Below are 26,625 nucleotides of genomic sequence, written 5' to 3'. Positions count from 1 at the left end.
TCTGGAGAAGAAAAACGCTTGGTATGGAGCTCAGGGATCCGGAGATCTTATCGTGCTGGCCCGGGAGGCTTGATAAACCCATTGGAAGGTGGGGAAAACTGAGAGGCTGCCCTGGTCACAGCCGCCAGGCGGTCAAGCCTGGATTCAAAGGCAGGGCTCTCTGAGTCCAAAGACAAGAAAAATCCTTATCCATTTAGTGATCTGATGGGACGGATAGGGCAAACTGAGGGCCAGAGGTGAAAGCAACCCACCTGGGGTCCTGCAGGCGGTCTGCAACATGGTGCGTCACCTGAGGCCCCTGCCTCCCAGGCCGTGCTCCTCCTGCAACCCCTCAAGCACGAAAAAGGGGCTCCTGTCACCGTCATGTCACTGGCGGACTCGGGGTTCCTTAACGGTCCACCTTCCTCCCACCGGCACAGAGGAACTGCACCTTCGCCTCTGCACAGCAGCCTCTTGGGGCTGAGGCTTTGCTGACACAAAACTCTGTTGTCACTAGAGCGACATCTCTAGGGGGAGGCCACGCCACGCCCCTTCCACGGGTGGGTCAGGGCAGAAGTCAGTTAATCAGAAATTAATTAAGAGATCCACACGATTCCAAGACCAAAAAATTCTTTGGGAATCTACTGGTGGCCTCTGGAGAAATGTCTCCCTTGGCTTGCTAGGTAATGAAAGCAGGGGCTGGCCGGGCCAGTGCTAAAGTATAATACAAGATACCCATTTAATGAGCACTTACTATGCTCCAGGCACCTTTCTAAGGACTTTCTACATACTAACTCATGTAATGCAGCAAGCCTCTGAGATCTGATTATTCTCTCGAGAAAGGAAACCACGGCACAGAAAGACCACACAACTTGGCCAAGGACTCACAGTTCATGAGCCGCGGAGCCTGGGCAGAAATCCAGTCTGTCCAACTCCAGAGCCACGTGACTGACCACACTGCCACACTGGCTCGCGCACTACTGGAGACCAGGTGTGAAGGGCCCAAAGGACCAAGACTGGTCCAGCCTAGGCACACAGCTGGGCACACAGCAGCGGCCAAGCTCCGCAGGAATTCCGAGGGGACAAAGCTGCGACCACCGCAGAACCAGCGATCCGCCCGGGCTTGTCCCGAGGTGAGTCCAAAGCATCAGCGTGTTATCAGGTCCTGGCTCTGCCACTCTCTGCGTGGCACTTCTCGGAGTCTGTTTCCTCCTCAGTAAAACGGAGTGAAATTGGTATTGGCCTCACATGACTGTCGTGAAAGATTCAGTGAACCCTGTACAGCTTTTCAGGTGTTTAGCACCGAGCTAGGCAGGAAGAAAATGCAGAGTAAACGTCAGCTATTACATTATGTATTATTTTATTCGTTATTATATTTCGTTTCGGCATCCCCTCTCCATGGGCTACTGTGATGGGATTCGGCTCTTTTTAGGAAGCAGAGGGATGTGCAAGATGGCTTTGGGGAGCCCTCCTTTCCAAGAATTCCAGGACCATCCGTCCCCTTCCTCAGCCCCCCTCAACCCTCGCAGTGTCTGTATTCTCTCAGAAGTTAGTTTCCATCCTTGCACCCCAGGTGCCCTGGCTCCCTGCCTGTGGTCCCCACTGGTTGGATGCTGTTGCTATAGCAACAGCATTTTAAGAGCCTTCGGCCCCCTGTCTGAGGCGACAGGCATGGATGGAGGGAGGTGGGCTTATCAAATGCCTCCTGTATCCTCAGGCCCGTCTGGACTGCAAGGCAGGAGAGTGGAATGCAAGAAACAGAGCTAGCCTGGGGTGGGGGGCCAGCTCAGACCCCAGCCCCAAGTGTTGCCCAGCAGCACCCCACCTCGCTGTGTCACATGGGAAACACCTGAGCGGTTGATTATAAATGCAGATTCCAGCCATGCCCTGGCCCCAAGGGCCTGATTTTAATTATCTGGGCGGGACCCCCTAGGAGGCTGCCTTTGATCAGCTCTGCTCGTGGTCCTGAGGCAGGCAGGCCACAGACCACACTTGCCAAAATCTTAAGTCCTAGAAGATTCCTGAAAGCCAACTTGGGCACTGAGGTTTGTGTTGCTTTCCCTGCTGAGCTGTCTCTGGAAAAACTCGCCTTGTCCTCCACACCAGTCCCGCCTCCCTCTCCTTCCACAGATGAGCTAAGGGCCCCACCCTCTGTCTGGAACCAGGAAAATTCCAGGGCCGGGCTGCCAGGGGCCACCTTGGTAACGTACCGGAGGTGGAGACAGGGGTTCACAGTTTCTCAGCATCAGGACATTCCGGGGAGGTGCTAGCAGGGGTTACTCTGGGCCATGTGAAAGGCCGGCTGTCTTCTAGATACTCTGAGAGCAGAGGTGCGAAGGCCTCCCCACCTTGACCCCCTGCTTCACGGGGATGTGGCTCCCCACTCTCACCCAGTCCCAACACCAGCAGAACCCCATGACGCTGTGCCTAAAGAGTGTCCTGGGGTCGGGGGAGTGGGCCCCATAGAGTCTGAGAAGACATGTGGGGAGGGGAAGCAGGTTCTCTCTGGAGGGCCAGGACAAGTGGGGTTCCTGGAAGGTGAGACAGAGGGCCCTCGCCGGTGGGAGGAGCAGAGCAGAGAGTGCATTCTTACTCCTTTGGGGTGCGCTAACTGGCTTCTAGGAGATGATTCTCTTCGCGGAGGCCAACGGCCTAGAGAATAAACAGCCGGCTGTGCAGGGATTTACCTGACAACAACACACCCTTTATTCCCTTTCCAGACTCCCCTCTACTCCTCCACCGGAGGATCCTGAGTTCACCGCCAGATAAACAGGCACTGGAATCCGTGTCTCAGATAAGAAGCCACTCCCGAGTCCCCCCGCTCATGACAAGGGTGCCCCGTGGGCCCCCCGGGGAAGCTTGTGCACCCCTGAACTCCAGGTGGTTGCCTCTGAGACTTCTGGAAGGGTCTGTACCAATTACACTTTCCACGACGGGACCGGGGGTTATGCAGTCGGTCCCGGGGTCCCGGGCTCTACTGTGTCCTGCCCTGCTTTCCATACTCCCCATTTCTATGTGAGTCGGGTCTTCCTGGAGTTTTCTGGAGCTCAGAGCGGGTTCAGGCTCCTGCCATCTCCTGGCGACACATACAGCAAGTGTCAGGAGCCACGTCCAGAGGGGCTCAGCCAGGGCTCCCGAACTGCCTCTTGTCGCTGGGCCCCTCCCCAGCCACCCCCTGGAGCCTGGTGTGAGTGGTGGGGGTCCTAGCTAGAGAGATGCAGGGGACTTGTCTGGGGTGAGTCCTACAGAGACGTCTGTGAGTCTGTCCCCTCTGAGGAGAAGCTGCCTCCAGCGGGGTGGGGGGTGTGACTCTGCCTGGGGAGTCACTGCCAGGAGACGAGAGGGGCAAGGAGAGGCTCCGAGGCAGGATCAAAGGGCTCCCGGGGACCTTTGCCTTCATCAGCCTCTACAGCCTGGCCAGCTTCCTGGGCCAGAAGGCCTGCCTGGAAACTTCCATTCTGCCCCTCTCGGGGGGCCCGAGGCCAATAGGAATTTGGCGGTCGATCCAGGCCCAGGGAGTCCCGGAGGGGCAGGCCCCGCCTTCCCCTTCCCCTGGAAGCGACCGCTGCATTCAGACCCCGACCCTCGGCCGCTGCCTTTCTTAGTTCTGGGTGTGCCGAGTGGGCGGCGGGCCCCGCTGGGCACGGACAGTGGGCCAGTGCCCTCTTCAGGAGGGTCTGGATCTCCTCGTGTCTCCCCCGGGCCTCCTCCCACAGGGCCTGGCCGGGGCCCTCCTGGCTCAGAGAGGCCACCTGCAGCCCCATGGCCGTGAGCTTCTCGGCAGGGAACTCGGATGCCAGTCGCCGCAGGTAGCGGTGGAGGAGGCGCTGGTCTCCGGGGCTGGCCCTTTGCGTCTTGCCCAGCCTGAGCTGCCTCATCAGGTCCTGACAGTCCACGTGAAACCAGGTTATCTGGGGGCGAGAAGAGAGGGATGTGGGGTTCAGGCTGGGAGCGGGGCCGTGGGGCTCCACGAGGATGGGATGTGCATCTCCGAGCAGAAAACACGGACTGCCGGGTTGAATTCTTAAGACGTTGCCCAGTCGATGCCCTGGCCTCCTCTGTGGGGTCATGAGAGTCTCTGCCGCCAGCCAAGGCCACGGTTTCGCTCTCACCCCTGAGGTCAACACACCTGCGACCAGCAAACAGCCCCCGGCCCCCTGGGGATCCTCAGGCATGACCTGGGGGCCAGCCAAGCCTCACCCCTCTCGGGGGGCGATCCAGAGCGGGGCATTCGGCTCCTCGGGTTGTCCTAACGACTGCATTCACCCCTCACGACTGGCGCAGAGGGAGGCGTCGCGCTGATGTTTACGGAGCACCTCCGGCTGGCCAGGCTCTGTGCATCTCACGCGCGATCCCACTGAACCGCACCCCGCAGCCCGTTTTACGGAGGACGAATCCGAGGCTCAGAGACAGGAAATCACTTGCCCCGGGTCACACTGCAGTTCAGTGTGGGATCTGAACTCCAATGTATCCAGTCTTTGACAGAGTATCTTGCAAGCACCTCCCTGTCCGGGCGACACCGGCCCAGGCAGGGCTGCGTCCCGAGGCAGTCGCTGGAGAGACCATCAGCCAACCCGGCCGGGGTGGGGGTGGGGGTGGCCCTCCTCCCTCAGCCCGGCCTCTGCCCCACTGTGGGATTCTGCGTGTCCCTATTTCACCCACAAAATGTCTACAGGCTGCAAAGGAGCCAACACGTTTCCCAGCAGCTCGTGAAAAACATAATCTTTCTCTCCATTAATTTAGAACCGACAGCGAGCTGTTAGCTGTGGGGATTGGAGAACCGTTTTCTCCAAGGAAACCATCTTTCCGCGGATTAAGGGAACTTGTCTTTAGATAAATGGCTTCATATTCGCGGAAGCACACGGAGCTCATGGCTGGGAAAGGGCTCCATAAATCTCTGTTAGCGGCGCGATTGTGTTATTATTATTTAGTGCCAAAGCCACCGCACGCGCGCTCTCTGCCCAGGGCTGGGCCCAGCACAGGGCTGTCCTGTCTGTCTGTCTGTCTGGCACTTGATCTTCCAGGCTGAGCTGGACAGGGATGGGGGCAGCCTGCTGAACCCTTCGTTGTGCGGATGAAGATCCGGGGCCGGAGAGGAACCGGGTCAAACAGCGAGAGGGCCACGCGCAGTGGGATTCAAGGTCAGGGTGCCACCTCCCGTAGGATTCCCAGGCCTGGGTGGGGCTCTATCTTCCCACATGCCCCCAACCTTCCTGCTCCCTCCTCCCTCCTCACTGTTCCTCCATCCACTTGGTCACCGACAACAGACAAGCAGGTGAGGAGGCAACAGGAAAATTCCAGATCACGGTGAGCACCGTGAAGTGAGAAAAACAGGGGGGGACGAGAGGGAATGGGGGCCAGGAGGGGCCTCGGCGGGGAGGGGACATGTGAGCTGAGCACTGAAGAAAGTTAAGAAACCAGCCGGTCTTAAGGAAAAGCGTTCCCAACTGAGGGAAGGGCAAGTGAGAAGGCCCAGAGGTGCAGCAAGTGTGTTTTATGGGGCTGAGATCAGCCGGAATCAGCACGCGAGGAGAGAAGGGGCCAGCTGCCCTTGACGCGCGGGGCATTGCTACCACTCCTACTGCTGCTAATGATAATAATATTGGCGTTTATAATAATCATCCCAAATTTGAGTAAAGCCTGGGGGGGTTACTTACATTGAGTTTAATTCTCTCACTACCCAGCAAGAGCCGGATGATCTGCGTTTGAATCTCAGCTCGGCCATTTCCCAGCTGTGTGACCCTGGATGAGTTATTTGACCTCTCTGTGTTTCCTTGTGTGTGAATTGGGCATAATAATAGCACCTGCCTCAGAGGATGGGTGTGGCAATAAAATGATATGTGAAATGACAGACAGGGCCTGCCACATAGTAAGAGCTACAGAAGCCTTGGTTATTATTACTATTTTGATCGTTATTGTTGACGAGGAGCTGAGGCCCAGGGCAGTGAAGACCGTGGCTGTGGTCACACAGCCTTGGGGGGGCAGGAGCCGCCCCTGGCTCTAAGCCTCAGGTTCTGCCACTGCCTGGCTCTCTTCTGTCAGCTGGGAGCGGGATCCCCTGGCTGCCACCGTCCCTATTCCTTGCCCGCTGCGCCTCAGAGGCAGAGAAAATGACCTGTCCTCCCAGCGCCCCAGGGGGACTTGAGCAGAGTCCCTCTCGCTTCCCCTCTGAAGCATCCTGACTTCTCCATCCTTTGTGTGCTGAGCCAGCCTGACAGCTGGGAGGCTGGGGTCAGGCTCTTCCCCCGCTCTGTCCTCAGGGGCGAGTCTGGGGGTGCTGGGCCTGGACCAGAGCTGTGGGTTCTTGTCCCATCCAGGGTACAGCTCTCCCAGGCTGCTGCTGGTCCCCCTAGGCCTCAGTGCCCCCAGGAGAAAAGTGAGAGATTTGCTCAAATGGATTGGGGGGTGGGGTCTCTTAAGTCAAATCCTGCTTGACCATCGGCCCTCTGGGGAACCTTGTGCAAGGCACATTCCTCAGTTTCCTCATCTGCAGAATGGAAACAATGTTCGCGCCCCTCCCCCATAAAGATATGGTGAGATTAGGGGAGCCTGGCTGGTTCAGTCAGTAGGGCATGTGACTCCTGATCTCAGGGTTGTGAGTTTGAGTTCCACAGTGGGCATAGAGCCTACTTAAAAAAAAAAAGAATTGAAAAAAAGAGAAAGATATGGTGAGATCAAATCAGATAAGGTTTGTGAAGCACTTAGAAGAGTGTCCAACAGGGAGTTCACAGTCACGAATGCGGGCTACTCTCATAATAATCCTATCATCATCACACCTGATTGAACATGGGAACCTGTTACCATCCACACCCCCACCTTTGGAGAAGAACACAGAGCAGGAACGCATCTGTGTTCAAATTCCAGCTCTTCTTTTCTGCAGCTGTGTGGCCTTGGGCAAGGCCCTTCTCTTCTTAGGGCCTCAGCATCCTCATCTGTAAAATGGGACCACTCTGCCTTGCCACACTGGATTGCCCAGAGACGACGGATGCAAAGCAGCAGAGTTCGTCTTGCCTCCGACCCCAGCACTGCCCCCGATCCCCTCCCCTGGAGGAGCCCTGTCTTTTCCTCCCCACTGCTGGCCAAACTCTGGGCTCCTGGCCAGGACTAAGGCCTCTGTTCTGGGGGTGCTCAGAAAAGACTCCGGGCCCACCCTCCGCCAACTGTCCCCTCCTTCCCCAGCTCCCACCCACTGTGTAAGGCAAGGCGAGGCATGGAAAAGAGCACTACGATGGTGCCACGGGCTTCCCGTGTGACACTGGCTAAGTGTCAGTCCTTCTCTGATCCTGTTTCCCCAACTCTGCAACGGAAGTTTCTTAGGCTGGTCTGACCGCCTGAAGTTGTCTGAGGAGAGCTATGCGTAGAGAGGAAGTCTATGGCTTTGACTGGATTCTCGGAAATACCAGGTCCCCTTCCCCTAATCCCAACGTTTAAGAGGCAGATGATATCTGAGTGTCCTTTGAGAGCTGACTTCTAGGCTGCTGGGAGGCTGCCTGGTATAATGGGACAAGCTGGGGTCCGAGATCGGCTGGGACTGACTTAAGGGGGTCACCTATCCTCTCCAACCTTGCTTCTCTTCTGGAAAATGCAGGTAACAATAGAATGAATCCTCCAGAGGGCCTCGTGCTGTGTGTGGGCTGCTCCCTGCCCCCTCCCCCCTCACTTCCCAGCTGGACGGGGCGGGGAGGGTCTGTGCGGGCGGCCACAGGCTCACCTTCTTGCAGAAGTGGTATAGACGGAGCAGCGTCTCCAGGTCCGTGCGCTGCCGCTCGGCCGCCATGTAGAAGTGGGTCAGCTTGGCCTGGAAGGCCCGCTGGGTGGAGGTGAAGGCCACCAGTTCCGGGAGCTCTGCTCCTCCGGCCGCAGCTCCCAGCTGAGCTGCCTGCTTGGACAGCTCCAGGCCCCGGCGGTACTGGGCCTGAGCGGGAGAGGAGAGGTGTCCATTCGGGTGCCATCTTAGCTGAGGCCTCCCTCAGAGGCCAGGAACCTCTGCCGCCCCACTGCTGAGTTGTCGGGCTTCCCAGACCTCTGTTGTGTCATCTACAAAATGGGCACCGGGCCTCCGCCTCAGCAGTTCACTTGCCCAGCTGGGACTCCGCTCGCTGTCACCTCCTTCGGGGAAACTTCCCTGACCCAGGGTCTGGGTTAGGGACTCCTGCCATGCGTCCCCACATTTCTCCCTTTCTGTGTGTTGCCCTGTTTTTCTGGCACCCCTAGCCCCCACTGGCCTGGGAGCTCCCTGAGGGCTGAGAGGGGCTGAATCACCCGTGTCCTAGGCTCCCGTACGTCAAGGGTGCAAATTCCTTGCCCCTGACCTGTGAGGCTGACTTAATAGGTCTCTGGTGGGACCCTGGAGTCTGCATTTTATAAAATCTTCCAGGGATTCTGAGATAGGTCTTCTTTTGGATGTGGTGATCCAGGAAGGCTTCCTGGAGGAGACAGCATCTAAGCGGAACCCTTTCCGATCCATGCTGGTCTCCTCACTGTCTCTGGACGTTTCCTTGCACTCTCCCACCTGCACACCTTTGCCCTAGCAGTGCCCCCCACCCCCGCCCCCCACGGCCCTCTCCATTTGCTCGGATCCTGCTCCTCAGTCTTTAGGAACGCACTGCGGCCTGGAGAAAGAAGTCCTCAAACTCCGCGTGGGCTTTCTCCACAGTCTCCAAGCTTCTGTCTTTGGGGGTCAGCATTTGCAGGCACCGGCTCCCCTCCTGCTCCATCCACTTGCTGACCTGGGGCAGGGGAGGGAAGTGCGGACATGAGGGGTGCCTGGGAGACGTCCCTCGGCCAGCTCCCCGCTCCCTGGGAAGTGGGGATCGTGTCCTCACTGATTCGGTGGCGGGGCCTGCGCCCGTTGGCCTGGACCGAGACCCTCCCGGTTCTGGGCAGAAGGGACAGTTTGGGGAGGGTGGGTGCATTGTCATGTTCTTCAAGTAGCTGAAGGGGACAGGACTCTCCGAGTGGGACCCCAGGGGGCACCTGGCCCGGCCAGTGCCATGCACGAAGTAGGCCGTCCGTGCGCGCTTGTCTGAATGAAGTCTCACGGTGGCAAATTTGAGCTTACTCTAACCACTCAGCGCTGCTAATCAGAAAAGAGGCAGCCTGCAGAGTAATGAGCTCCTCATCCCCGGGGCTATGCAAACAGGAAATGCTGCCTTCTGTAGAGCAAGGTGCGTGGGCCCGCTGTGAACTAACTCACTGTGCGAACTGGGCAAGTCGCGTCCCCTTTCTGGGCCTTAGTTTATCCAGTGGCAAAATGGGGTAGGCGTGAGGATTCGATGAGGGACAGAGGGGATAAAACGGCCCTCGAACCCAGGAGCAGAAGTCCCCTTCTTACCCTGGGATGCCTTAAAGAGTATGTACTCACTCCCTTTACCCTCGAAAAGCCCATTCGTGGCAGGCACTCATATTATCCCCCCATCTGACAGATGAGGAGACTGAGGCAATGAATAGTTAAATAACTTGTCTGGGGTCCGGGTCAGTGCTGGAGCCAGGACTAGAACCCAGGCCGTCCGTGTGCCCCCCAGCCCCCAGCACGAAGGGCTGCACTGTTTCTAGACGCTGGCAGTCGGGTGAGGTGATGCCGGGGGTGGGCTCCAACATCAGATTCCCAGGTGTGTGACCACAGGCAGGTGACGTAATGTCTTCCGGCCTCAGTTTCCTCATCGATGAGTGGGAGCGATCCTAGCATCTTCCCCCATCCCTGGTAGGCGGTAAGGTTGGAAAATCATTGTATACGCAAAGGCTCTGGCCCGGGGCTCGGCAGGATGAGAACAGCTTTCGGGGTTATGTCTTCACCCGCGCGGCACTTCTGTAGTGCCGTGTCATACGCTGCGTCACAGGCCGCCCGCCTGGCTCTTGAAGAACGGCCAGCCTCGTGTCCTTACACCAGAGCAGAGTGCCTGGCTGGGGCAGGGCCTGGAGCAGGGCCTTCCCCCACCCAGAGGCCAGCCTCCCCTTTCACCTGGTGGATGGCAGCCTCCAGGCGGCCGAGGCGGACGCGGAGCTCCAGCGCCCCCAGGAGGTGGTTAGAGGCAGTGACCAGGACATGCAGCTGTTCATCCACGAGGCCGTACCAGGCGACAGCTTCTGCCAGATGGCTCCTGGGAGGTGGAAGAGGGTGCAAGAGGGCCCAAGATGCCCTCCCCACCAGTACGCCTGCCCCCCCGGCCCCCACCAGTTCCGTGGCTCCAGCCTGGGTATTCCAGCTGCCGACTTGCTGGGTGACCTTGGGCAGGTCCCTATACCTCTCTGGGTCTCAGACTCGGCCTTTCCTGGGACGGAGAAGGCCAGAGGACACAGTGGGAAACCGAAAGACCCTCCCCTTCCCTGGGAGATGCCCTGGGAATCCGAGTTGGACAGATCTGGGGTCAAATCTCAATACCCACCCTAAGCCAACTGAGTCAGGCTCTGAGTGCAGCCTGGACATTAGCATTTTCTAAAGCTTCTTAGATGGCTTCAGGGGGGCAGCAAGGGCTGAGAACCAGCCCTCACACATTCAAAACTCTTAACAGTATCCAACACCCACTGTTAGTGCTTATTATTCCTATTGTAATGATGGGGAGTGGCTGTAACCCGCCTTTCCACCACAGCCTCCATTTTACAGATGAGAAAACTGAGGTCCAGAGAGAGGAACTGACTCTCACGCATCGCATTCTGAATTGGAATCCAGTCTACAGCTTTTTTTGCACATAATTTAAAAAAATAGTCAAAGCCAGCAAGACATAAATGAAAGGGAGCAGACGGGAGTCTGGCACGGTGACACTCCGGTGAGGGGAGGACTCTCCGGAATCCCACCCCACCCTCCTCTGCCCTACAGGGTCTTATTTCAGATGGAAAAGGGAAAAAAGGACACGGAAGGAAAGCCTGCCATCTTTGCTCTGGGCCTCCCCCATCTGACTGCAGCTTCCCGCAGATCACTGCCTCTCCAGGAAGGGGTGAAGGCCCAGGGTCGATGCATGGAAAATGCCAGCCAGCCTGGCAGACACCGGGAGGAAGGGGTGGGCAGGCGGGAGCTGCAGGGACCCCTCTGCAGAACAAGCGCCGCGACTCATGTGGGACCACACCGCCCCCTGGTGGAGCTGCTGGTGGCCAACAGTCTGGGGAGGCCTATGGCCGACAGGGACAGTGAGGCGGGGTCACGCTGGGAAAGACAGTGCCGGGCTGCGTGACAAGCACCAGGACCCACTTCAGTGCGAATCTGTCCGTGGACGCAGCTCAGGGCGGTGTGTTCGAGATTCTGGGCCAGGCTGCCTGGGTTAAGTCCTGACCCCCACACATCTCAGCTGTGTGACCCTGGGAAAGTCACTTAACCTCTCTCCGAGCCTCAGACCCCTCCACTGTAAAATGAGGATAATACGAGACTCCACCTAGTGGGAATTAGACATGTTAATATTTGCAAAGCCCTTAGCACAAGGCTATGCTCATACTAAGCGCTATTTAGGTGTTAGTTAAATAAACAAGTTGTTCTTGGAAGCTTAGGCGAACTTAGTAATTGTGTTTGTTCTAACGGAGACAAAATATCTCCAATAACTGATTTAATTACTGATTGGCACCCCTGCCCCTAAACTTAAGAAAACCCGTAATTTCCAGGAACGTGTATTTGTTTTGTTTTGTTTTGTGGCTCTGAGACCATGGCCACGGCTGACGGTTCTCTCCGCCAGGCTGAGAAGCCCACCAGGGAAGGCTGGGTGGTGCAGGGGTTACTGCTCAGATGTCCTGGCTCATCTATCATTTCGCTGAGCCTCGGTTACCCATCAGCAAAATGAGGACGATGTGGCCCTCACAAGGTTCTTTTGAGGAATCAACGAGATGGACCCTTGAAGGGATTCAGCCCAGTGTCTTAGAAAGCCAGAGAAAGTGCTTGAGGGTGACTGGAAACGAGCAGGGGCTGTCCTCTGATGCCCACTTTGGGCTGAAGATGGCCGGGGCTGAAGGAGGGGCAGCAGAGAAGGGACCTTACCAAAGCCTCAGCCCAGGATATGGACCCTGCAAATGCCCCCATGCTGGGCATCCTTAGGGCCCACCCTATGCGCTCCCAGCTCCCAGGCCAGTGGACAAAGCTTGGGGAGGAAAAACCTGGCTGTTCATACCTGACATCAGGGTTGAAGTCCAGCCTACTGGCTTCCTGCCGTAGCCTGGCCAGAGTGGCTCCCCCTTCCCGCTGGAGGCCCAGCAGCCCTGGGTCCCTCAGCACGGTCTCCATCAGCTCCTTGGACTTGCTCAGACACCTGGAGGCTTCCTGCCAGTGTAGGGAGGTGGCCTGAGGCCCCATCCCCACTCTCCTTCTACAGCCTTCCAGGGCTCCCCACACCCGGATCATGCCTGACTCCCCCAGTTCGGCATTCAAGGTCCTGCATCATCAAGTCTATCCTTTCTATCGCTAAACCATCTCCTCGAGCCACGCCTCCTCTTGTCACCATGGCAACCTCACGGGAGCAACCCCCACCAATCCAGGGTCTACACCTCTTGTTAGGACACTCACCCCTGCCTCTTCACTGGTCTCCCTGCTGCTCTCTGGCTCCCCCTGCAGTCTGTTCCCCACATGGCAGCTGGCAGGATCTCAAAGCGGCAATGTGTTCGCCCTGCTGCTTAAAATTCTCCAGGGCTTTTCCTGCTGGCTTAGAGTCGAATCCCAACCCAAGTCCTTGATACAACCGCTTCTGGTTTCTTCTCTTCTAGTTCTTCTCTTCTCTTGCCCCGCTCCCACCGCTCTGTTCTACATTGGCCTCCATGCTATTCTCGAACATACCAGAACAACCCCACCTCAGCACCTTGGTACGTATTTGTTCTCCAGGTGGAGCAGTCCCCCTCTGTTCCCATGGCCAGCTCCTTCTCATCTTCAACCGAAATGCCATCTCTTTAGGGAGGCCCTCCCTCCTTCCCCATTGTTCTCAATCTTATTTTCATGGCATTTGGCACAATTTGGAACTACGCACCCGTTTCTTTGCTTATTTTCTTAATGACTACTCCTACCTCTGCACCCTAAACCCTATGAGGGCAGGGACAGGACAGTGTGCCCCAGGCTGGGTCTCCAGGATATGACATATAGTGAGTGTCCAGTAAATATTAGTCAAGTGAGCGGATAAAAAAAAAACGGGATGATGACGCCCACCCCGGCTGCCCCCCTCCCTGAGCCCTTGGTCCATGGAATCTGGGGTATAGTGAGGCTTCCCCACCCCATGCTCCTGGCTCACCTGCACCCCTCCAGGGAGGTCGCTCTTCTCAAACTGCTTGATGGAAGCCTTTAGCAAGGAGGAGACCTGGTGCAGCTCAGCAAGGAAGGGGTCCAGCTTCTGCACGATGGAAAGCCAGAGTGGGAGTGTCAGCCCGGGCCAGTGAGGCCACCTGCCCACTCCAGGAGGACACAGGGAGGGCATTAGGCAGTGGTTCTCAGACTTCAGCTGCATCAGAATCACCTGGAGGTCTGGAGAAAATCCGGACTGCTGAGCCCCACTCCCGAGTCCCCGGTTTCATTCCTTTTGGGTGGGGCCCGAGAATGTGCACCTGACAAGTTCCCAAGTGATGCCGATGCTGCTGGTCCAGGGACCATACTTTGGGAACCACTGGTGCTGGGAATGAAAGAAGGAGGAGAAAGAAGGCCCCCAAGGGGATCCTTTGGGGAAGGGGAAGGAGCAGATGGGGGAGGGCAGAGTTAGGGGGCGTCTTCTGCTGGGTCCCACTTCGGCCCAGCTTCCCCGCCGACTAGCTGTGAGACCTTGGGCCAATCGCCTAACCTCTTTGTGCCTCGGCATGCTCCTCTGTAAAATGGGATCGCAGTCGTTCCTACCTTAGGGGCTAGCGTGAGGGTGAAACGTGTGCATTTGTGTGAGGTGCTCAGTGTATCTGATTAGCCAACATCATTATCAGTTTCACATTCTGGGTCTACAGGTTAGATGTCATTTCGAGGGAAGGTTTTAAAGTGAAAATACAGTTCAGAGCCACTGGATTCACCAGAGGGGAACTGGGGGGGGGGGGGGCGCCTGTGGGATGAGTAGGAAAGGAGACCACTCAATATATACCCTTTAGTACCAATTGAAGTTTTCACATACTGCCTGTTCAAAAACAGACACATGATAAGCGGGAGAGCACCGGGGCCAAAAACAAATAAACAAAGCACCGCATTAGATTGTTAGTGGAGACGCGTGGTTCTCACTGTTGGGCGGGGGGAGGGGTGATTTCGATCCCCAGGGGACAACAGGCAATGTCTGGAGATGTTTTTGCTTGTCATCATTTGTGAGGTGCTCCTGTCAGAGTGGGTAGTGGCCAGGGACGGTGCTAAGCACGCTGCAGTGCACAAGATCGCTCCCAACAACAAAGAAGCAGCCAGTCCCAAACGTGACTGGGGCCGAAGGTGAGCAGCCCTGGTCTAGGGAAAGTCCGGGGCAGCACTTACGGGCACTGCTTTCTGTGCGAGTTAAGCCAGGAATCTTTTGTGTGTTCTTGTGCCAGCCACCCCCGTCCTGTGTGTCCTCATGTACTAAAGTGGGCACGAAATGCCCCCTCCAGGGTTGTGCGGAGACGAGCCTGAGATCATAGGGAGAAGGAGTTTCCTTATTCCCTCCCGCTTTCAGGAGGGAACGAGTCTGCCTCCCTCACCAGACCCTGAGCTCTCCGAGCTGCGTGGGTCCACAGAACGAATGTCCGTCAATTTCATCGGCACTTAGCGTAGACACAGCTCTTAGCATGCGCCCGACACTCTTCTAAGCTCTTCGCCCACATGAACTCAATTAAACCTCACAACGGCCCCCTCGAGAGGTACTGCCATTACCGCCCATTTTATAGGGGAGGAAAAGGGCTCAGAGAAGCTATGTGACTTACCCAAGGTCACACAGCAGAGCTGGGACTGGAACCCAGGCAGTCTGGGTGCAGAGCTTGAGCTCCTCGTTACTGGACTCTGCACCCTCATCATAAATGTATGTTGGATGACTGTCTCTGGACCTGACAGGGTCACTAGATCCAGGGGGCAGGAGAGTGAAGGGAGGAAGAGAAGGAGTTAGGGTGGGCGGTAAAGGCTTTGAGGGTAGGCACCTGGAAGAATTGCACCCACTCGCTGTGGCAGTAGGGGAAGGGGCCTTCCAGGGCTGTGGGCAGCTGCCCAGGGTCCACGTAGTGGCTGAGAGCTCTCAGTGAGGTCACCACCTCTACCTGCAGATGAAAGAAGACAGTCAAGATGACCAGGGGGCTCAGCGTGGCCACACCTGTTTGAGAAGGGCCTGCCAGATCCCTGCCCCAACACCACTCCATCTGCCACAGGTAAGGCTGGCCCTGGCGTTAAGAGTTGCTTTTCCGGGCAAGGATCTTCTCTGGAAAGTCTGACAAATCAAAATTCAGAATGAGCCCCTGGCTAAGGAATGGTAAATAAACGGCACTCCTACTGCCCCTTCCCCAGCACGTGCCCGAGGCAGACATCATTAATCAATCACCACACTGACTCCCTCTAAGCTGGGCTCTTTCCCAACACAGATCTCCAGGAAATCACACAAATGGATGAAAGCTGACCCTGGTCACGTAACTTCTTTGTTGTAATCCTTGTTCTGTTCTCCAGTGACCCACCAAGGTGCCGTCTCCTTCTTGGGGCTGAGAAAGGTCACCAAATCCTGACCATATCCTCTAAGACATGGAGGAGGGACGAGGTGGCTGCTTCTCCCAGACAGTGAAGTTGGAGGTTTATGCTAGGAACAGCTCCAGATACCTAAGCTTGGGATTGGGCAGATTCTGTTTGTTTGGGCCCATCTGTTATCCTCGGTACTCAAAGTGTGGTCCACAGACCAGCAGCATCAACATCACCTAGGAGCATGTTAGAGATGCAGGATCCCAGGCCCCATCCAGGGCTACTTCATTAGAACCAGCACTCTGACAAGGTCCCCAAGGGATTCATTGGCACATAAACCCTTAAAAAGCACAGAGCTTCTGGGATTGCCAGAGAGCGAGCACTAGATGATTGATTTGGCCACACCTGCCACGGCGGCAGGGCTGACAATTGTAACGCCCAGCCTCCACTAGGTCACTCCAGGCGGGTCCCAGCTGGTGAATTCTGCACCCCGGCTCAGCTCAGCCTCCCCCTCACCTGGACGTCAGGCAATGTTTCCAGCTGGAGGGCAGCCTCCTTCTCTCCCAGGTAGAACACAGCACGGATGGAGGCTGGGGCCAGGGCCTGTCAGAGAGAACCGTTTCAGAGGTGCTCTGTCTAGACCTTCACTGAGCCCCCTGCTAAGACTCAGGCAAACAGCTGGGGCCGGGGGCGGGGGGGGGGGGGCTCGGCTGGGACGTTTATGTGGTATGTTTGGAAGATGAATGGTTGGAAGTCAGTAGAGCACCAGGTCCAAGCCGAGTTGCAAGCTTCCTAGATGACCAGTCCCCTCTGAGCCTCAGTTTCCCCATCTATAAAGTGAGGAGGGGAAGGAAGAGGAGGGGATCAGACCATAAAGTAAGTGTATGCCAACCTTCCACTTTCTCGCTGCCTAAGCCAGCAACTTACGAACCTCTTCCTTGCTCCTCTGTTCATGAGGCTCATGGGACCTAAGTCTAAGCCCATCGGGGTGGCCACAGAGATCGGTTGGTGGATGAACACCTGAGCTAAGGAGACAGAAAGAAACCTCCTGGGACCTCTGGGAAGCGAATCTCTCACTCTTTCCTACTGGGTGGGCTTCAATGAAAAACCATGGGAAGTGAGAACCAGACTGCCACCAGGGCGGGAAGCCTGGCTGAGAATAGCGCCCTCCCAGGAGAACTCGGCCGGAAATGGAGACAGGAACCAGGTCTTGGTGACAATATCTGAGCCCCTGAATCCAGGCATTTAACTTCTGGATTATCAAGTCACGTGGACCAATGAGCTCACTCTGTCTTCAAGACTGGGCTGGGATTTCTGTATCTGCAACGAAGAGTTCCTGCCTGGGGTTTCCGGTCCCAGGTCTGTGCCCCCTGGGGCCCATGAATGTCAAAAGTCACCTGGAGCTCCCAAGCTCCTTGCTAGGCTGAGGCTGTCCGCCTCCCACTCACCTGGGTGGCCTGCAGGGCACTGACCAGACCAGGGTGTGGAGGCTGTTTCCTGGAATCAATCATAACCGCCAGCCCCTTGGTTTTATCTTCAGGCCTGTGGGTGGTAAACGGAATCGGCAGTCTTGCTGGATGGATGGGACTTTCTTGGGGGAAGGACCTCGTGGAAGGGGAGGGGGCTGGCTGCCAGAAGCCTTGATTTACTGGTGAGCTCTTCATCTCGCAAGACGACTGCCCATGGCCACCCCACTCCAGGAAGCCCTCCGTGATCTTTCTCTAGGCAGAGCCCATTGCTTCTTCTTTGGTGTTCCCACAATACCTCACACAGCCCTCTCTCACACCCTAACAATCATAAGCTATCAGCCACCATCCCAGTTGCTGTGGGTGAGTCGCCCAGCATTTACCCCACCCCCTTCCCATGGGCAGAATTCTGGTTTCGTTCAAGAATCCAATTCCCTCCATAGAACAGGTCCCCCAGGCATGGTTTCTGATTGGTTGAGGCCGAGAGTAGCGAGCCAATTCCTCTGGCCAATGGTTGCTTTACGTAGGGGTCACGTGACATGTTTCTGTCCAATGAGGAGTGAGGGGACGTTTGCCGGGGGACTTCTGGGAAAGACAGGCTCTCCTTGAAGAGGCTCTTACTAAGAGCTCTAAAGCAGAGACCAAGAGAAATAAATTTCCTCATGAGTAAAGACATTTCGAATTGGAACTTGTTACTTGCAGCCGAAACGCTGTCACTGGTTCACTCTGTTCTTGTCAGCGATTACGTTAGGACTTCCCAAACTGGCTCAATGGTCAGGAGTTGTTAAAAATATCGATTCCTCACCTCCGCCCCTACCCCGAGCCCCCAGACGTCTGGCCCAGCACGGACAGGGTGGGGCAGGGCGTCTGTGTGGTTCCAAGTGCCCTTGGCCATCCTGATGATCAGGCAGGTTGGGAAAATAACCCCCAGTGCCTTCCAGCCTTATGTCCAGCCAGTTCATAGATAAAACCAGAGATCGCCAGTGTGGAGGTGGGGTTTCGGCACTGCCGTAGTACCTGGTCACCCCGGTAAATTGTTTCATCTTGCCGAGAGCCAATTTTCCCATCTGTAAATGGGGAGAATGGTAGTTTCGGCCCTGCGGGGCTGCGGTGAGGACCGATGAATTCATGAGCGTAAGGCACTCAGTGACTGCTGTAGAGTAAGAGGAATATAAATGTCTTCCGTTGCTATTCCCCTAGAAGGGAAACTGAGGCACAGAGCAGCAACGTAGCAGACAGTGAGAAGAGGCTCTTGGAGATGAAGCCCCTGTGTTCATGTCCCACACCTCACCTGCCTCTGGCTGTGTTCGTGCTGGGAGAGCGGTCTGTTTCCACACCTGCCTTGCCACCAGCCTGGAGGCCCCTGGAGGGCAGCGGCCGATGTGAGGAGTCAGAGGCTCTGGCATGTCCCAGTGTGAAGCTGGGCCCAGTACCCCACAGTTTACACTGGCCATCGGAGTCCACTTGGTGTTTCCTTTTGATCGGGTGAGTCTCAGAGGGGGAGGTTACCGCCCCAAGGTCACACGGCAAGTTGGTGGGATTCCAGGGCTCTGTTTACCACACTGGCCACTTCTCAGCACGGAAGAGGGGGTCCCATCTCCCCCCTCAGGCCAGAAAAGCCACACCACTTTGGAGAAGAGGAAGAAAAATCTCAATGGCCAGCAGGTGGCAGTGATAGCTCCCATGAGATGGAGCACGGGGAGAAGGTTCCAAAGGGTTCCACGAGTCCCTCCACCCCCTACCCCTAGCTGCACAACCTCTAGATTGGGTTGGGGTCTATCGCCACGGTCCTGAGCAGACACCACTTCTGAGACCCTCCTAGCCGGGGGCTGGGACTCGCGAGGAAAAATGGTGACTTTCCCCAGCCGGTCCAATGTGACGTCTGAACGGTGGGGGAGGAGAGGTATTAGCATCAGCCTGGATCGCCCATTACTCACAACTTCTTTCTTTCACTCTCTTACTCATCCACGCATACACACCCATTCGCCCCTTATTTGTTTAATATTATTTATGATTATCACCTGCCAGCTCAGTTATGACCTCTTCGGAGATGCCCTCCTTGATTTATTTCCCAATTGAAATTAGTCACCCACCCTTTCCACTCTACAACCGTGGTTCTCCAAATGGGTCCCTGGCCAAGCAGCATGAGTAGAATCAGGACATTTGTTAGAAATGCAAATTCTCAGGCCCAAGACCTAGCGGCTCAGAAACTTGGGGTGTGAGCCGGTGATGTGTTTTTAACAGCGCTCAGGGTGACTCATGCATGCTCGGGTTTGCGAGCCACTGATCTACACCATCCCCCCGTTTTCTTCACCACACAGACCCCCCTGAGCGCTTCTTTTCCATGCTGTTTCTTGCACTCCATCCACCTCCCCATCAACCTGGGAACCCCCTGATGTCAGGGACTAAGTTTGTCCTGCTTTACCCCACCCCCCTGTCACCCCAGCATCTGGCTTGGGACTGGCTCTGGGAACAGAAGTTCCTGGGGTCTCTCCCTTCAGTCCCCGGTCCTGGGCTCTGGGCCAAGAAATTGACGGGGGACAGAGCGACCAGCTGGCCCGACCCCTTACCTGGGGACAGTGCACAGGTAGGAGAGCAGCTTGGTGACTTCCGAGGCCGTGCACCACGGTGCCTCCCAGGCCCCCTCGGTGGTTGACACCAGAAGCAGGCGCCTCCCAGCCCTGTCCCGACCACCTGGAGGAGAGAGGACACACGTGAGCAGCGAGAACTTTGGTGGAGCCCTCACTCCAGGAATCTGCTCTGGGGCCTCCGGGTCTCTCCACCTGGGATACCCTTTCTCTCGTCCCCCATGAAGTCTGACCTCTTAGTCAGCCTTTAAGACCCAGCTTGAACGCCACTTCATCAGAAAATCTGTCCCTGAATGCCCCCCCCCCCCGCATGCAGAATTAGCCTCCCCCTCTGTGGACCCTGCACAGGGCACCCTGGGAGGCACAGCTCGCGGAACAGACTGCAGCCACGTGGATGGGTTCAAGTCTCAGCTCTGCACTGACTCACTGTGTCCTTGGGCTCGTCAATGTGCCTCTGAGCCTGTTTCCCCATCTGCTAAATGGGGAGAATAAAATGCTGAGCTTATTAGGTGATTTCGAGGACTAAAGGAGACAGCTCCTGAGAAGGACGCTGAGCCGAGGGCTCGGTGACAGCGGTTGTTATAAGGATCATCATCCTGTCCTCGTCTCTGCCCCCCGCATGGTTGGTATGCAGCCACGGCCGCCAGCTCACTATTTACTGTTGCAGACTTTTACCCACGGCTTGTCCACAGACTATTTCCTGTTCCGGGAATCGGGGCTGTGTGACCCACTCTCCCCACGGGGGTTGAGGGTCCAGGGTCCGGGGAATCAGCACGGCCCGGTCGCACCGGGGCGAGGGAGAAGGACAATGGGAATAAGAGGCTCAGACCCGTGGAAACGGGGCCTGTCTCACACTCAGGGCTCAGACCCCAGAGTCGCCTCACACAGAAGTTTCCTGCACTGGTCACCCCCACTCCACGTGGGCACAGCCCTCTACAGTGTGTAAGTGTGTAAGACCCTTTGTGGCTCGTGAAGTCTCAGACATAGACTTAACTACCTTCACAAGTGCTGTCATACACAGGGGTGCAGACCTCGAACTTTGCACCCCAAACTTTGAGGGGTGCCTCTCAAACTTCCATGTGCCTGAGGATCCTGCTAGAACGCAGATTCTGACTCACCGGGCCTGGGAGTCTGCATCTCTCTGTAGCTCCAAGGAAATGCCGACATAGTTGGTCCCCAGACCACACTTTGAGTAGCAGAGGGCTCAAGTACTCGGAACATTACCCACGGGGACACGGCTATCTGTTCATGTGTCTGGTCCCCCACGAAGCCCTGCCTGGGGTAGGGCCTGCACACCACCAGGGCTAACTGAGCACCCAGATGCTGGCTGGGTCTACTTGAGCCATGGGCAGCTGTCCCCCGATCTGCTTAAGATTCTCTCCCTCCCTCTCCCTCTGCTCCTCGCTGGCTTGAGCTCTCTCTCTCTCTCTCTCTCAAGTGGAAAAAAAAAATGCTGGGGTGCCTGGGTGGCTCAGTCAGTTAAGCGTCCGACTCTTGATTTCAGCTCGGGTCGTGATCTCATGGTTCATGAGTTTGAGCCCCGTGTTGGGCTCTATGCTGACAGTGCAGAGCCTGCTTCGGAGCCTCTGTCTCCTCCTTTCTGCCCCTCTCCTGCTCGTGCGCGCGCTCTCTCTCTCTCTCTCTCTCTCTCTCTCTCAAAAATAAATAAACGTTAAGAAAAAACTGTTTCACTTTTCTGCAGCATTATTCACTCCCAGTTCGGGGGGAAATGGTACGTGATCTAACTGGCAAGCAATTTAGAGCATTTTTTTCTAATACTGAAACACATACGAATGTATTCTTAAGTCGCATACAAAATGGACAGAAATTTTAAAGACGGAAAAGATTTCAAAGATATGTGCAGAGCAACTGAGAGCTGGGGGTGAGGTCTCAACCCCTGGGACCCTGTTCACTTTCTTCTGCATCCGGGGTTTCTCTGCAACAACTCTGAGAAGCCCTCTCCAAAGGCCTGGGCCTGCGGTCGGCAGAGTTATGGCTCCAGAGATGCCCACGTCCTAATGCCACAGCCTGTGAGTAACGCCAGCTTACCGGACAAAGAGACTCTGCAGATATGATTAAAGCAGGACCTCCAGTTGGAAGATTAGCCTGGGTCACGCACTCTAGTCACATACTCTAATCTAATCATGGGATCCTTAAAAGCCGAACACCTTCCCTGGCTTCAGGCGGTCAGAGAAAGGTAGGAAGACAGATGGGTAATGTACCAGCTCATCTTATGCTGGTGTGACTGGTCCGGGAGAGAAGAGGAAGGTGAACACGTAGGGAGGAGAGGAGAATCTTGCTGGAGGGATGTCTCTAAGTAGGTGAGTAGCAGCGGAGCACCGGCGAGGGCTCACCTGTTCTAGAACGCTGGCTGTGCAGAGGCCAAAAGGTAGCTACGTGGGGCAGCAGGAGTTTGTAGCCTCCTTGGGGTTGCTTCTCCTTGATCATTGAGAGATAGAGGAAGGTTCTGGGCTGAGAGGAAAGCTGAGGGAGGCAGTGGGGAAGGTCAGAGAAGTGGAGTGCAAAGTCATCGATGAGGCCGGTGGGGGAATTCACTTAGGACTCGGGAGGTGAGGGGATCCACAGCACCACAGGGCCCCATGGCCGGTCAGTGGTCACTAGTCTGGCGGGCCACCGGTCAGCACTCTTGTGTGAATCCCCGGCTTTGTCCAGCTATGAGGGTGCGGGTCGGGAACAGGCAGGGAGCTGGACTTAATGGAGGGCCGGGATGTATCCAGGGAAGCTGGCAGGTGGCAGGGAGAGGCTAGGGGCCTGTGAGCGAAAGGGAGAGATTGTAATGAGCCTGGGATCTACGCTGGGAAGGAGTGAGCACAGGGTGGAGGTGAGGAGGGACAATGAGAAGGCGGTCGGACCGACAGGTTGAGGGCCTGGGGGACCAAAAGATGGTTAAAATTGGGCCGGTGGGGGAGCAGGGAAGAGGGGTAGTATGGTGTAATTACAGAGGTGGCTGTGGCAGGAGTCGCTGGGGGAGCGAGGACAAGATCACCGAAGACGAGGGGGTCAAGGGAGGAACTGGAAGGAGCATCTACATGGAAAATATTCATTCACTCAGCATATGCCTTTTGAGCACCTACTATGTACCAGACCCTGCTCCAGGCACTTGGGACCCATCAGTGTATGTGGCAAGTCCCAAAATTACAACAAGAGTCATTGTGGAAAGAGTGACGGTGAGCCAGGTCCTGTCTGCTGCTTCTCCTTTTACGCAAGGAGGAGCCTGAGGCTCAGAGAGGGCAAGTGACTCTTCCAAGGTCACACAGGAAGCTGACAGATCTGAAATTAGAAGGGTCTCCCACCTCCCAGAGCAGGGCCCTTCGATGGATAAAATCTGAGCGCTTGGAACGTGACAGCCCTAAAAGGACGGTGAGATCCTTTGTGTGCAATTAATATGGGGAAAAAACAGCATGAGCTTCAACAAAGATGACCAGGAAGAAGACAGACAGTGCTCCCCTAGGAGCTTCGAAAAGACACAGCACTGTCCCGGATCCTGCAGAGATGCCGAAGTCTATAAGGTAAAATAGAATTTCAAGACAGTAGGTCCCAAAGACCACTGTGGTCTCTCTTAACCCCAGGCATTTGCACATCCTGCTCCTTTTGTCTGGAACACTGTTCCCACCCCTTCACCTGGATAACACCTACTCATACCACAGGACTGAGCTCTATATTGCTTCCTCCTTCCTCCCTGACCTCTCCTCCACCCCAAGCCTGGGCCACGGTGCACATCTGTCCTCCCACAGAGCCCTGTACTGCCCCACAGCTGCGATATGTTTACGCGGGGTTGTAATAACCTGCTGTAAAAACCTGTCGAATTTTCTCTACCACTAGAATATAGCCTTCTTGAGAGCAGAGCCCACATCAGATGTGTTCCCTGCTGAGTCCTCAGTGCTAAGCCCAGAGCCTAGCTGTACACGGCAGGTACTAAAAAAATATTTATTGCAAAGATGCATAAATATTAAACAGGAGTGATAACACCGTCTGTATTGGATGCGGGTAACACCCCACTCCGATCCCTTTGCCAGACCAGACTACCCATCCCCCAGAGGCGGTTGGCCGTTGGCTGTACTGGCTCACAGATGTTCCCTTCTCTGGAGAATTGCCCCCAACTGAACTGGATCATGGGCTCAGGCAGCATTCATGCATCCTGGATCATGCACCCCCATCCCAGGATCAGCCTGGGGTGATGACCAACGGACCCAAGCCTACAAAAGCCCAGCCCCCTACACCTTAAAATGGAACCGGCTCCGTGGTATGAGTTGATGCTCCTCATGGGGTCAGGCCACATCCTTGCTTAGCTCCTCCCCTGCCCTGTCCTGCTTCTCTCACTCCCCTTCTCCTGAGAGCAACCTTCAACAAATCGCTTTCCCAAGGAGCTCTGTCTCAGGCCCTGCTTCTACGGAACTGACCTAAGACACCTGGCTGCCTCACTGAAAGTAGGATGGATGGCTGGCTGGATGGATGGACGGGTATCTAGAAATTGCTTCATAGAATCCAACTCCTTCGCTGGAAAAATGAAGAACCTGAGTCTCAGAGAGGCTTGGCCCCGAACACAAGCCTCTAGGACTTTCCCTGTCTCCTCCACACCCACCAGCACCAGGATGCTCAGAGGCCGCCCTAGCCCCACCCCACCCCACCCCCACCAGCACCCTCCCCTTCACCTCCAGCTGCCCTGCGACCCCCGAGACCTGGCAGGCAAGCCATCCTCGACTGGAGGATCTCCACACTCAGGGCCCCAATCCTAGGCTCAGGCCCTGGGGGCTCCTCATCCAGAGGGACTTCTGGGAAGCCGGCCTTTTCCCCAGTCCGTGGGCCTGAGTCAGCAGCCGGGCCAGATGTTTCGGTCTGAGTCTTTCCAGCTGGGGATGAACGACAACAAAGAAAAGGGTATTAATCCTCTGGGTTTTCCCAAAGGAAATGTCTTCTCTTTCACCTTCTGACTGATGATGAAGCTTCCGGCTGTTGATCTCCTACTGGGTGGCCGGCGTTGTGCTAAGCTCCTTACCTCTGGCGTGTCTTTGAACCTCAAAACGACTCTGGGAGGCAGGTGAGGCCCCCACTGCACAGAGAAGGAGCCCTTGATCAAGGTCACCCAGACCCAGCCGGGTGCGGACTCAGGCCGACTCAACCCAAGCCAGTTCCAGACCCATGAGACCTCAAGCCTCTCGACATGCCACCTGTGCACCAAATCCCCGAGACTGAGCCAGTTCAGAGGGGCTCCGTCCCTGGCGACCCGCGCCACCTTGTCGCCTGGTCACATCCAGAGAACAGCACCCCCGTCCGGCTGAGCGAGCGGACACCTTACCTTTCCCCACGCGCTTGGCTCGGTTGGTCGTGGGAGACGAGGGTGAACGCAAGACTTTCCAGCGCCTGTCGGGCTGGAGGGAGGCTTTCTCTGGGGGCCCAGGGGCTTGCCTCTGCCCTTTCAAGAGGGAGAATCTGAGCCCAGAAGTAGGGGATGTAGGAGAGGAGGTATTCTGACTGGGGCCAGTCTCAGGCTTGGGAAGTCTCCCGTGCCCCTGTTTGGCCCTCTCTTCCAACTTGGTTTCGGGGGCTGGAGCCGCAGGAGGGGAAGCCGAGCACAGGTGCAGGGAGGACGCTCGTTCTGGTGCAGGCCTGAGTTGCGCCATGTTTTCTGGGCTTCCCAGAGGTTCCTGCATCTTGGAGGAACCACCTGCCTCAAGGCCAGAGGCACAGGGCGGTGGCTCCTCAAGGGCGCGGAGGTAGGGCTCCTGGGGCTGGGGTTCTGAGTCCTGGGTGGATGCATTAACTTTATAGTTGACCTTTCTCCTCGAGCCCAACCTGCAGGGCTCCTCTTCTGAGCTTGCTGGCTTCTCACAAGCCCATTTTTCCAAGGAAGGTCCCCCCCTGGCCCCTGAGAGGGGCGGCATCCTTTGAGAGAGAAGGATTTCCTTAGTTCTGGATGGTTCCTCCAGTGCCCCCAAAGGACACCCACTGGACGTCTCCACTTCCCTACTGGGAGGCCCTCCTCTGCTCTCCAGGAGGGCCACATAGTCTCCTTCTAAGTCCTGGCTGGCCACATCGTCCATCCTAAAGGCCACCTCCCCCGGCCTGGCTTGTTCCACCTTGATGAGTCCTGGGTACTTGTTCCCATATGTCCTGCCCTTACCCTTGGCCAAGCTCCGGGCAAGCAGCCCCTGGCTGCCTGAGGGCCTGGGCTGATGAGGCTCTGGAGGGCTGCTCAAATCAAGGGCCTCTAACTCGAGGGACCCCCAGGCCCGGGAGAGGACGTTCACTGCTTGGGGTCTGTCATCCACAAACTCTGGGCTGGCTATCTTGGTCCAGGGCACAGGGGCAATCCCATCTTCGGAAGCTACCAGGCAGTTGTGCAGAGGGCTTCCGTCAAAGTCACTGTTGATGGCCTCCAGCCACGTTTGGGTGAAGAGTGTAGGGTAGGATGACGCGGGAACAGGCTTTGCGTCCACCGTGCGGAGGTCCAAGGAGAGGCACTTGACCATGATGCAGACGGACTGCTCCTCCTGGGGCTCCACTTGGAGGTAGAAGTCTCCCTGGCGCAATAAGAGGGGGTTGAGGGGGGCCAGGTGCACCACGACCTCATCTCGCAGGCACAGTGGCCAGCCCTCATGCAGGAAGAGGCAGTGTGAGTACGGGGCCTGTGGACAGAAGGGCAATGTCAGAGAGCCCCGCCCTGAAAGACCTTGCCCCTGCCCGCGGGTCTGCTCCCTTCCCTCTCCCAGATGGACTCGAGCAGGTCGGGCAAGAGAGGTGCCTGGCCTCTAAGAGGCGCAGCACCTAAGGACAGCCCGTCTCTTGCAAGTCGAACAAACCTGAGAGTGGGTGCCTTCTCTTGCCTCGCCCTAGTCCCGGCCGTGACCTTGAAAACGCTTGCTAGCCTACTAGCCCACGGGAGAAAAGCTCTGCGTGGCAGGCACCCATTAGCAGGTGCCTTTCCCATGAAGACCGCTCTGCTCGGGTCACAGTCCCTTCTCCCCACCTATTTGAAACCTCTCTCAACCTCGCTCAAGTCTGAGCCCTCCATTTTGGAGCC

The 26,625-nt window shown here is 56.5% G+C and overlaps 1 protein-coding gene across 2 annotated transcripts in view; it reads right to left on the bottom strand.

Moving 5' to 3' along the window:
- Window positions 1–1,315: 1,315 nt before the first annotated feature.
- The window catches only part of KIAA1755 (KIAA1755 ortholog), a 39,959-nt gene continuing 14,649 nt past the window's right edge, over window positions 1,316–26,625 (bottom strand). Inside the window, exons 3-15 of one of the 2 annotated variants that reach the window (XR_008417730.1) lie at window positions 24,901–26,230; window positions 24,284–24,454; window positions 19,566–19,689; window positions 16,978–17,071; window positions 16,046–16,132; window positions 15,007–15,123; window positions 13,173–13,271; window positions 12,069–12,217; window positions 9,941–10,079; window positions 8,586–8,708; window positions 7,691–7,894; window positions 6,095–6,334; window positions 3,781–3,890 (exon numbers count right to left, since the gene is read on the bottom strand). Coding sequence is in view for 1 of the 2 variants with exons in the window: in XM_053890263.1 (XP_053746238.1) it covers window positions 3,303–3,890; window positions 7,691–7,894; window positions 8,586–8,708; window positions 9,941–10,079; window positions 12,069–12,217; window positions 13,173–13,271; window positions 15,007–15,123; window positions 16,046–16,132; window positions 16,978–17,071; window positions 19,566–19,689; window positions 24,284–24,454; window positions 24,901–26,230 (3,225 nt within the window). In the remaining variant the exon portion in view is untranslated. Of the gene's footprint in view, window positions 3,891–6,094; window positions 6,335–7,690; window positions 7,895–8,585; window positions 8,709–9,940; window positions 10,080–12,068; window positions 12,218–13,172; window positions 13,272–15,006; window positions 15,124–16,045; window positions 16,133–16,977; window positions 17,072–19,565; window positions 19,690–24,283; window positions 24,455–24,900; window positions 26,231–26,625 lie in introns of both variants that reach the window. The other variant, XM_053890263.1, reaches the window with a different exon arrangement.

Source organism: Panthera pardus, unplaced genomic scaffold (genome assembly GCF_024362965.1).
Source record: "Panthera pardus isolate Hobbes unplaced genomic scaffold, ASM2436296v1 HiC_scaffold_25, whole genome shotgun sequence".
NCBI lineage: Eukaryota > Metazoa > Chordata > Mammalia > Carnivora > Felidae > Panthera > Panthera pardus.
Note: the sequence above shows the minus strand (reverse complement) of the source record. Positions and strands in the feature narration are given on the sequence as shown.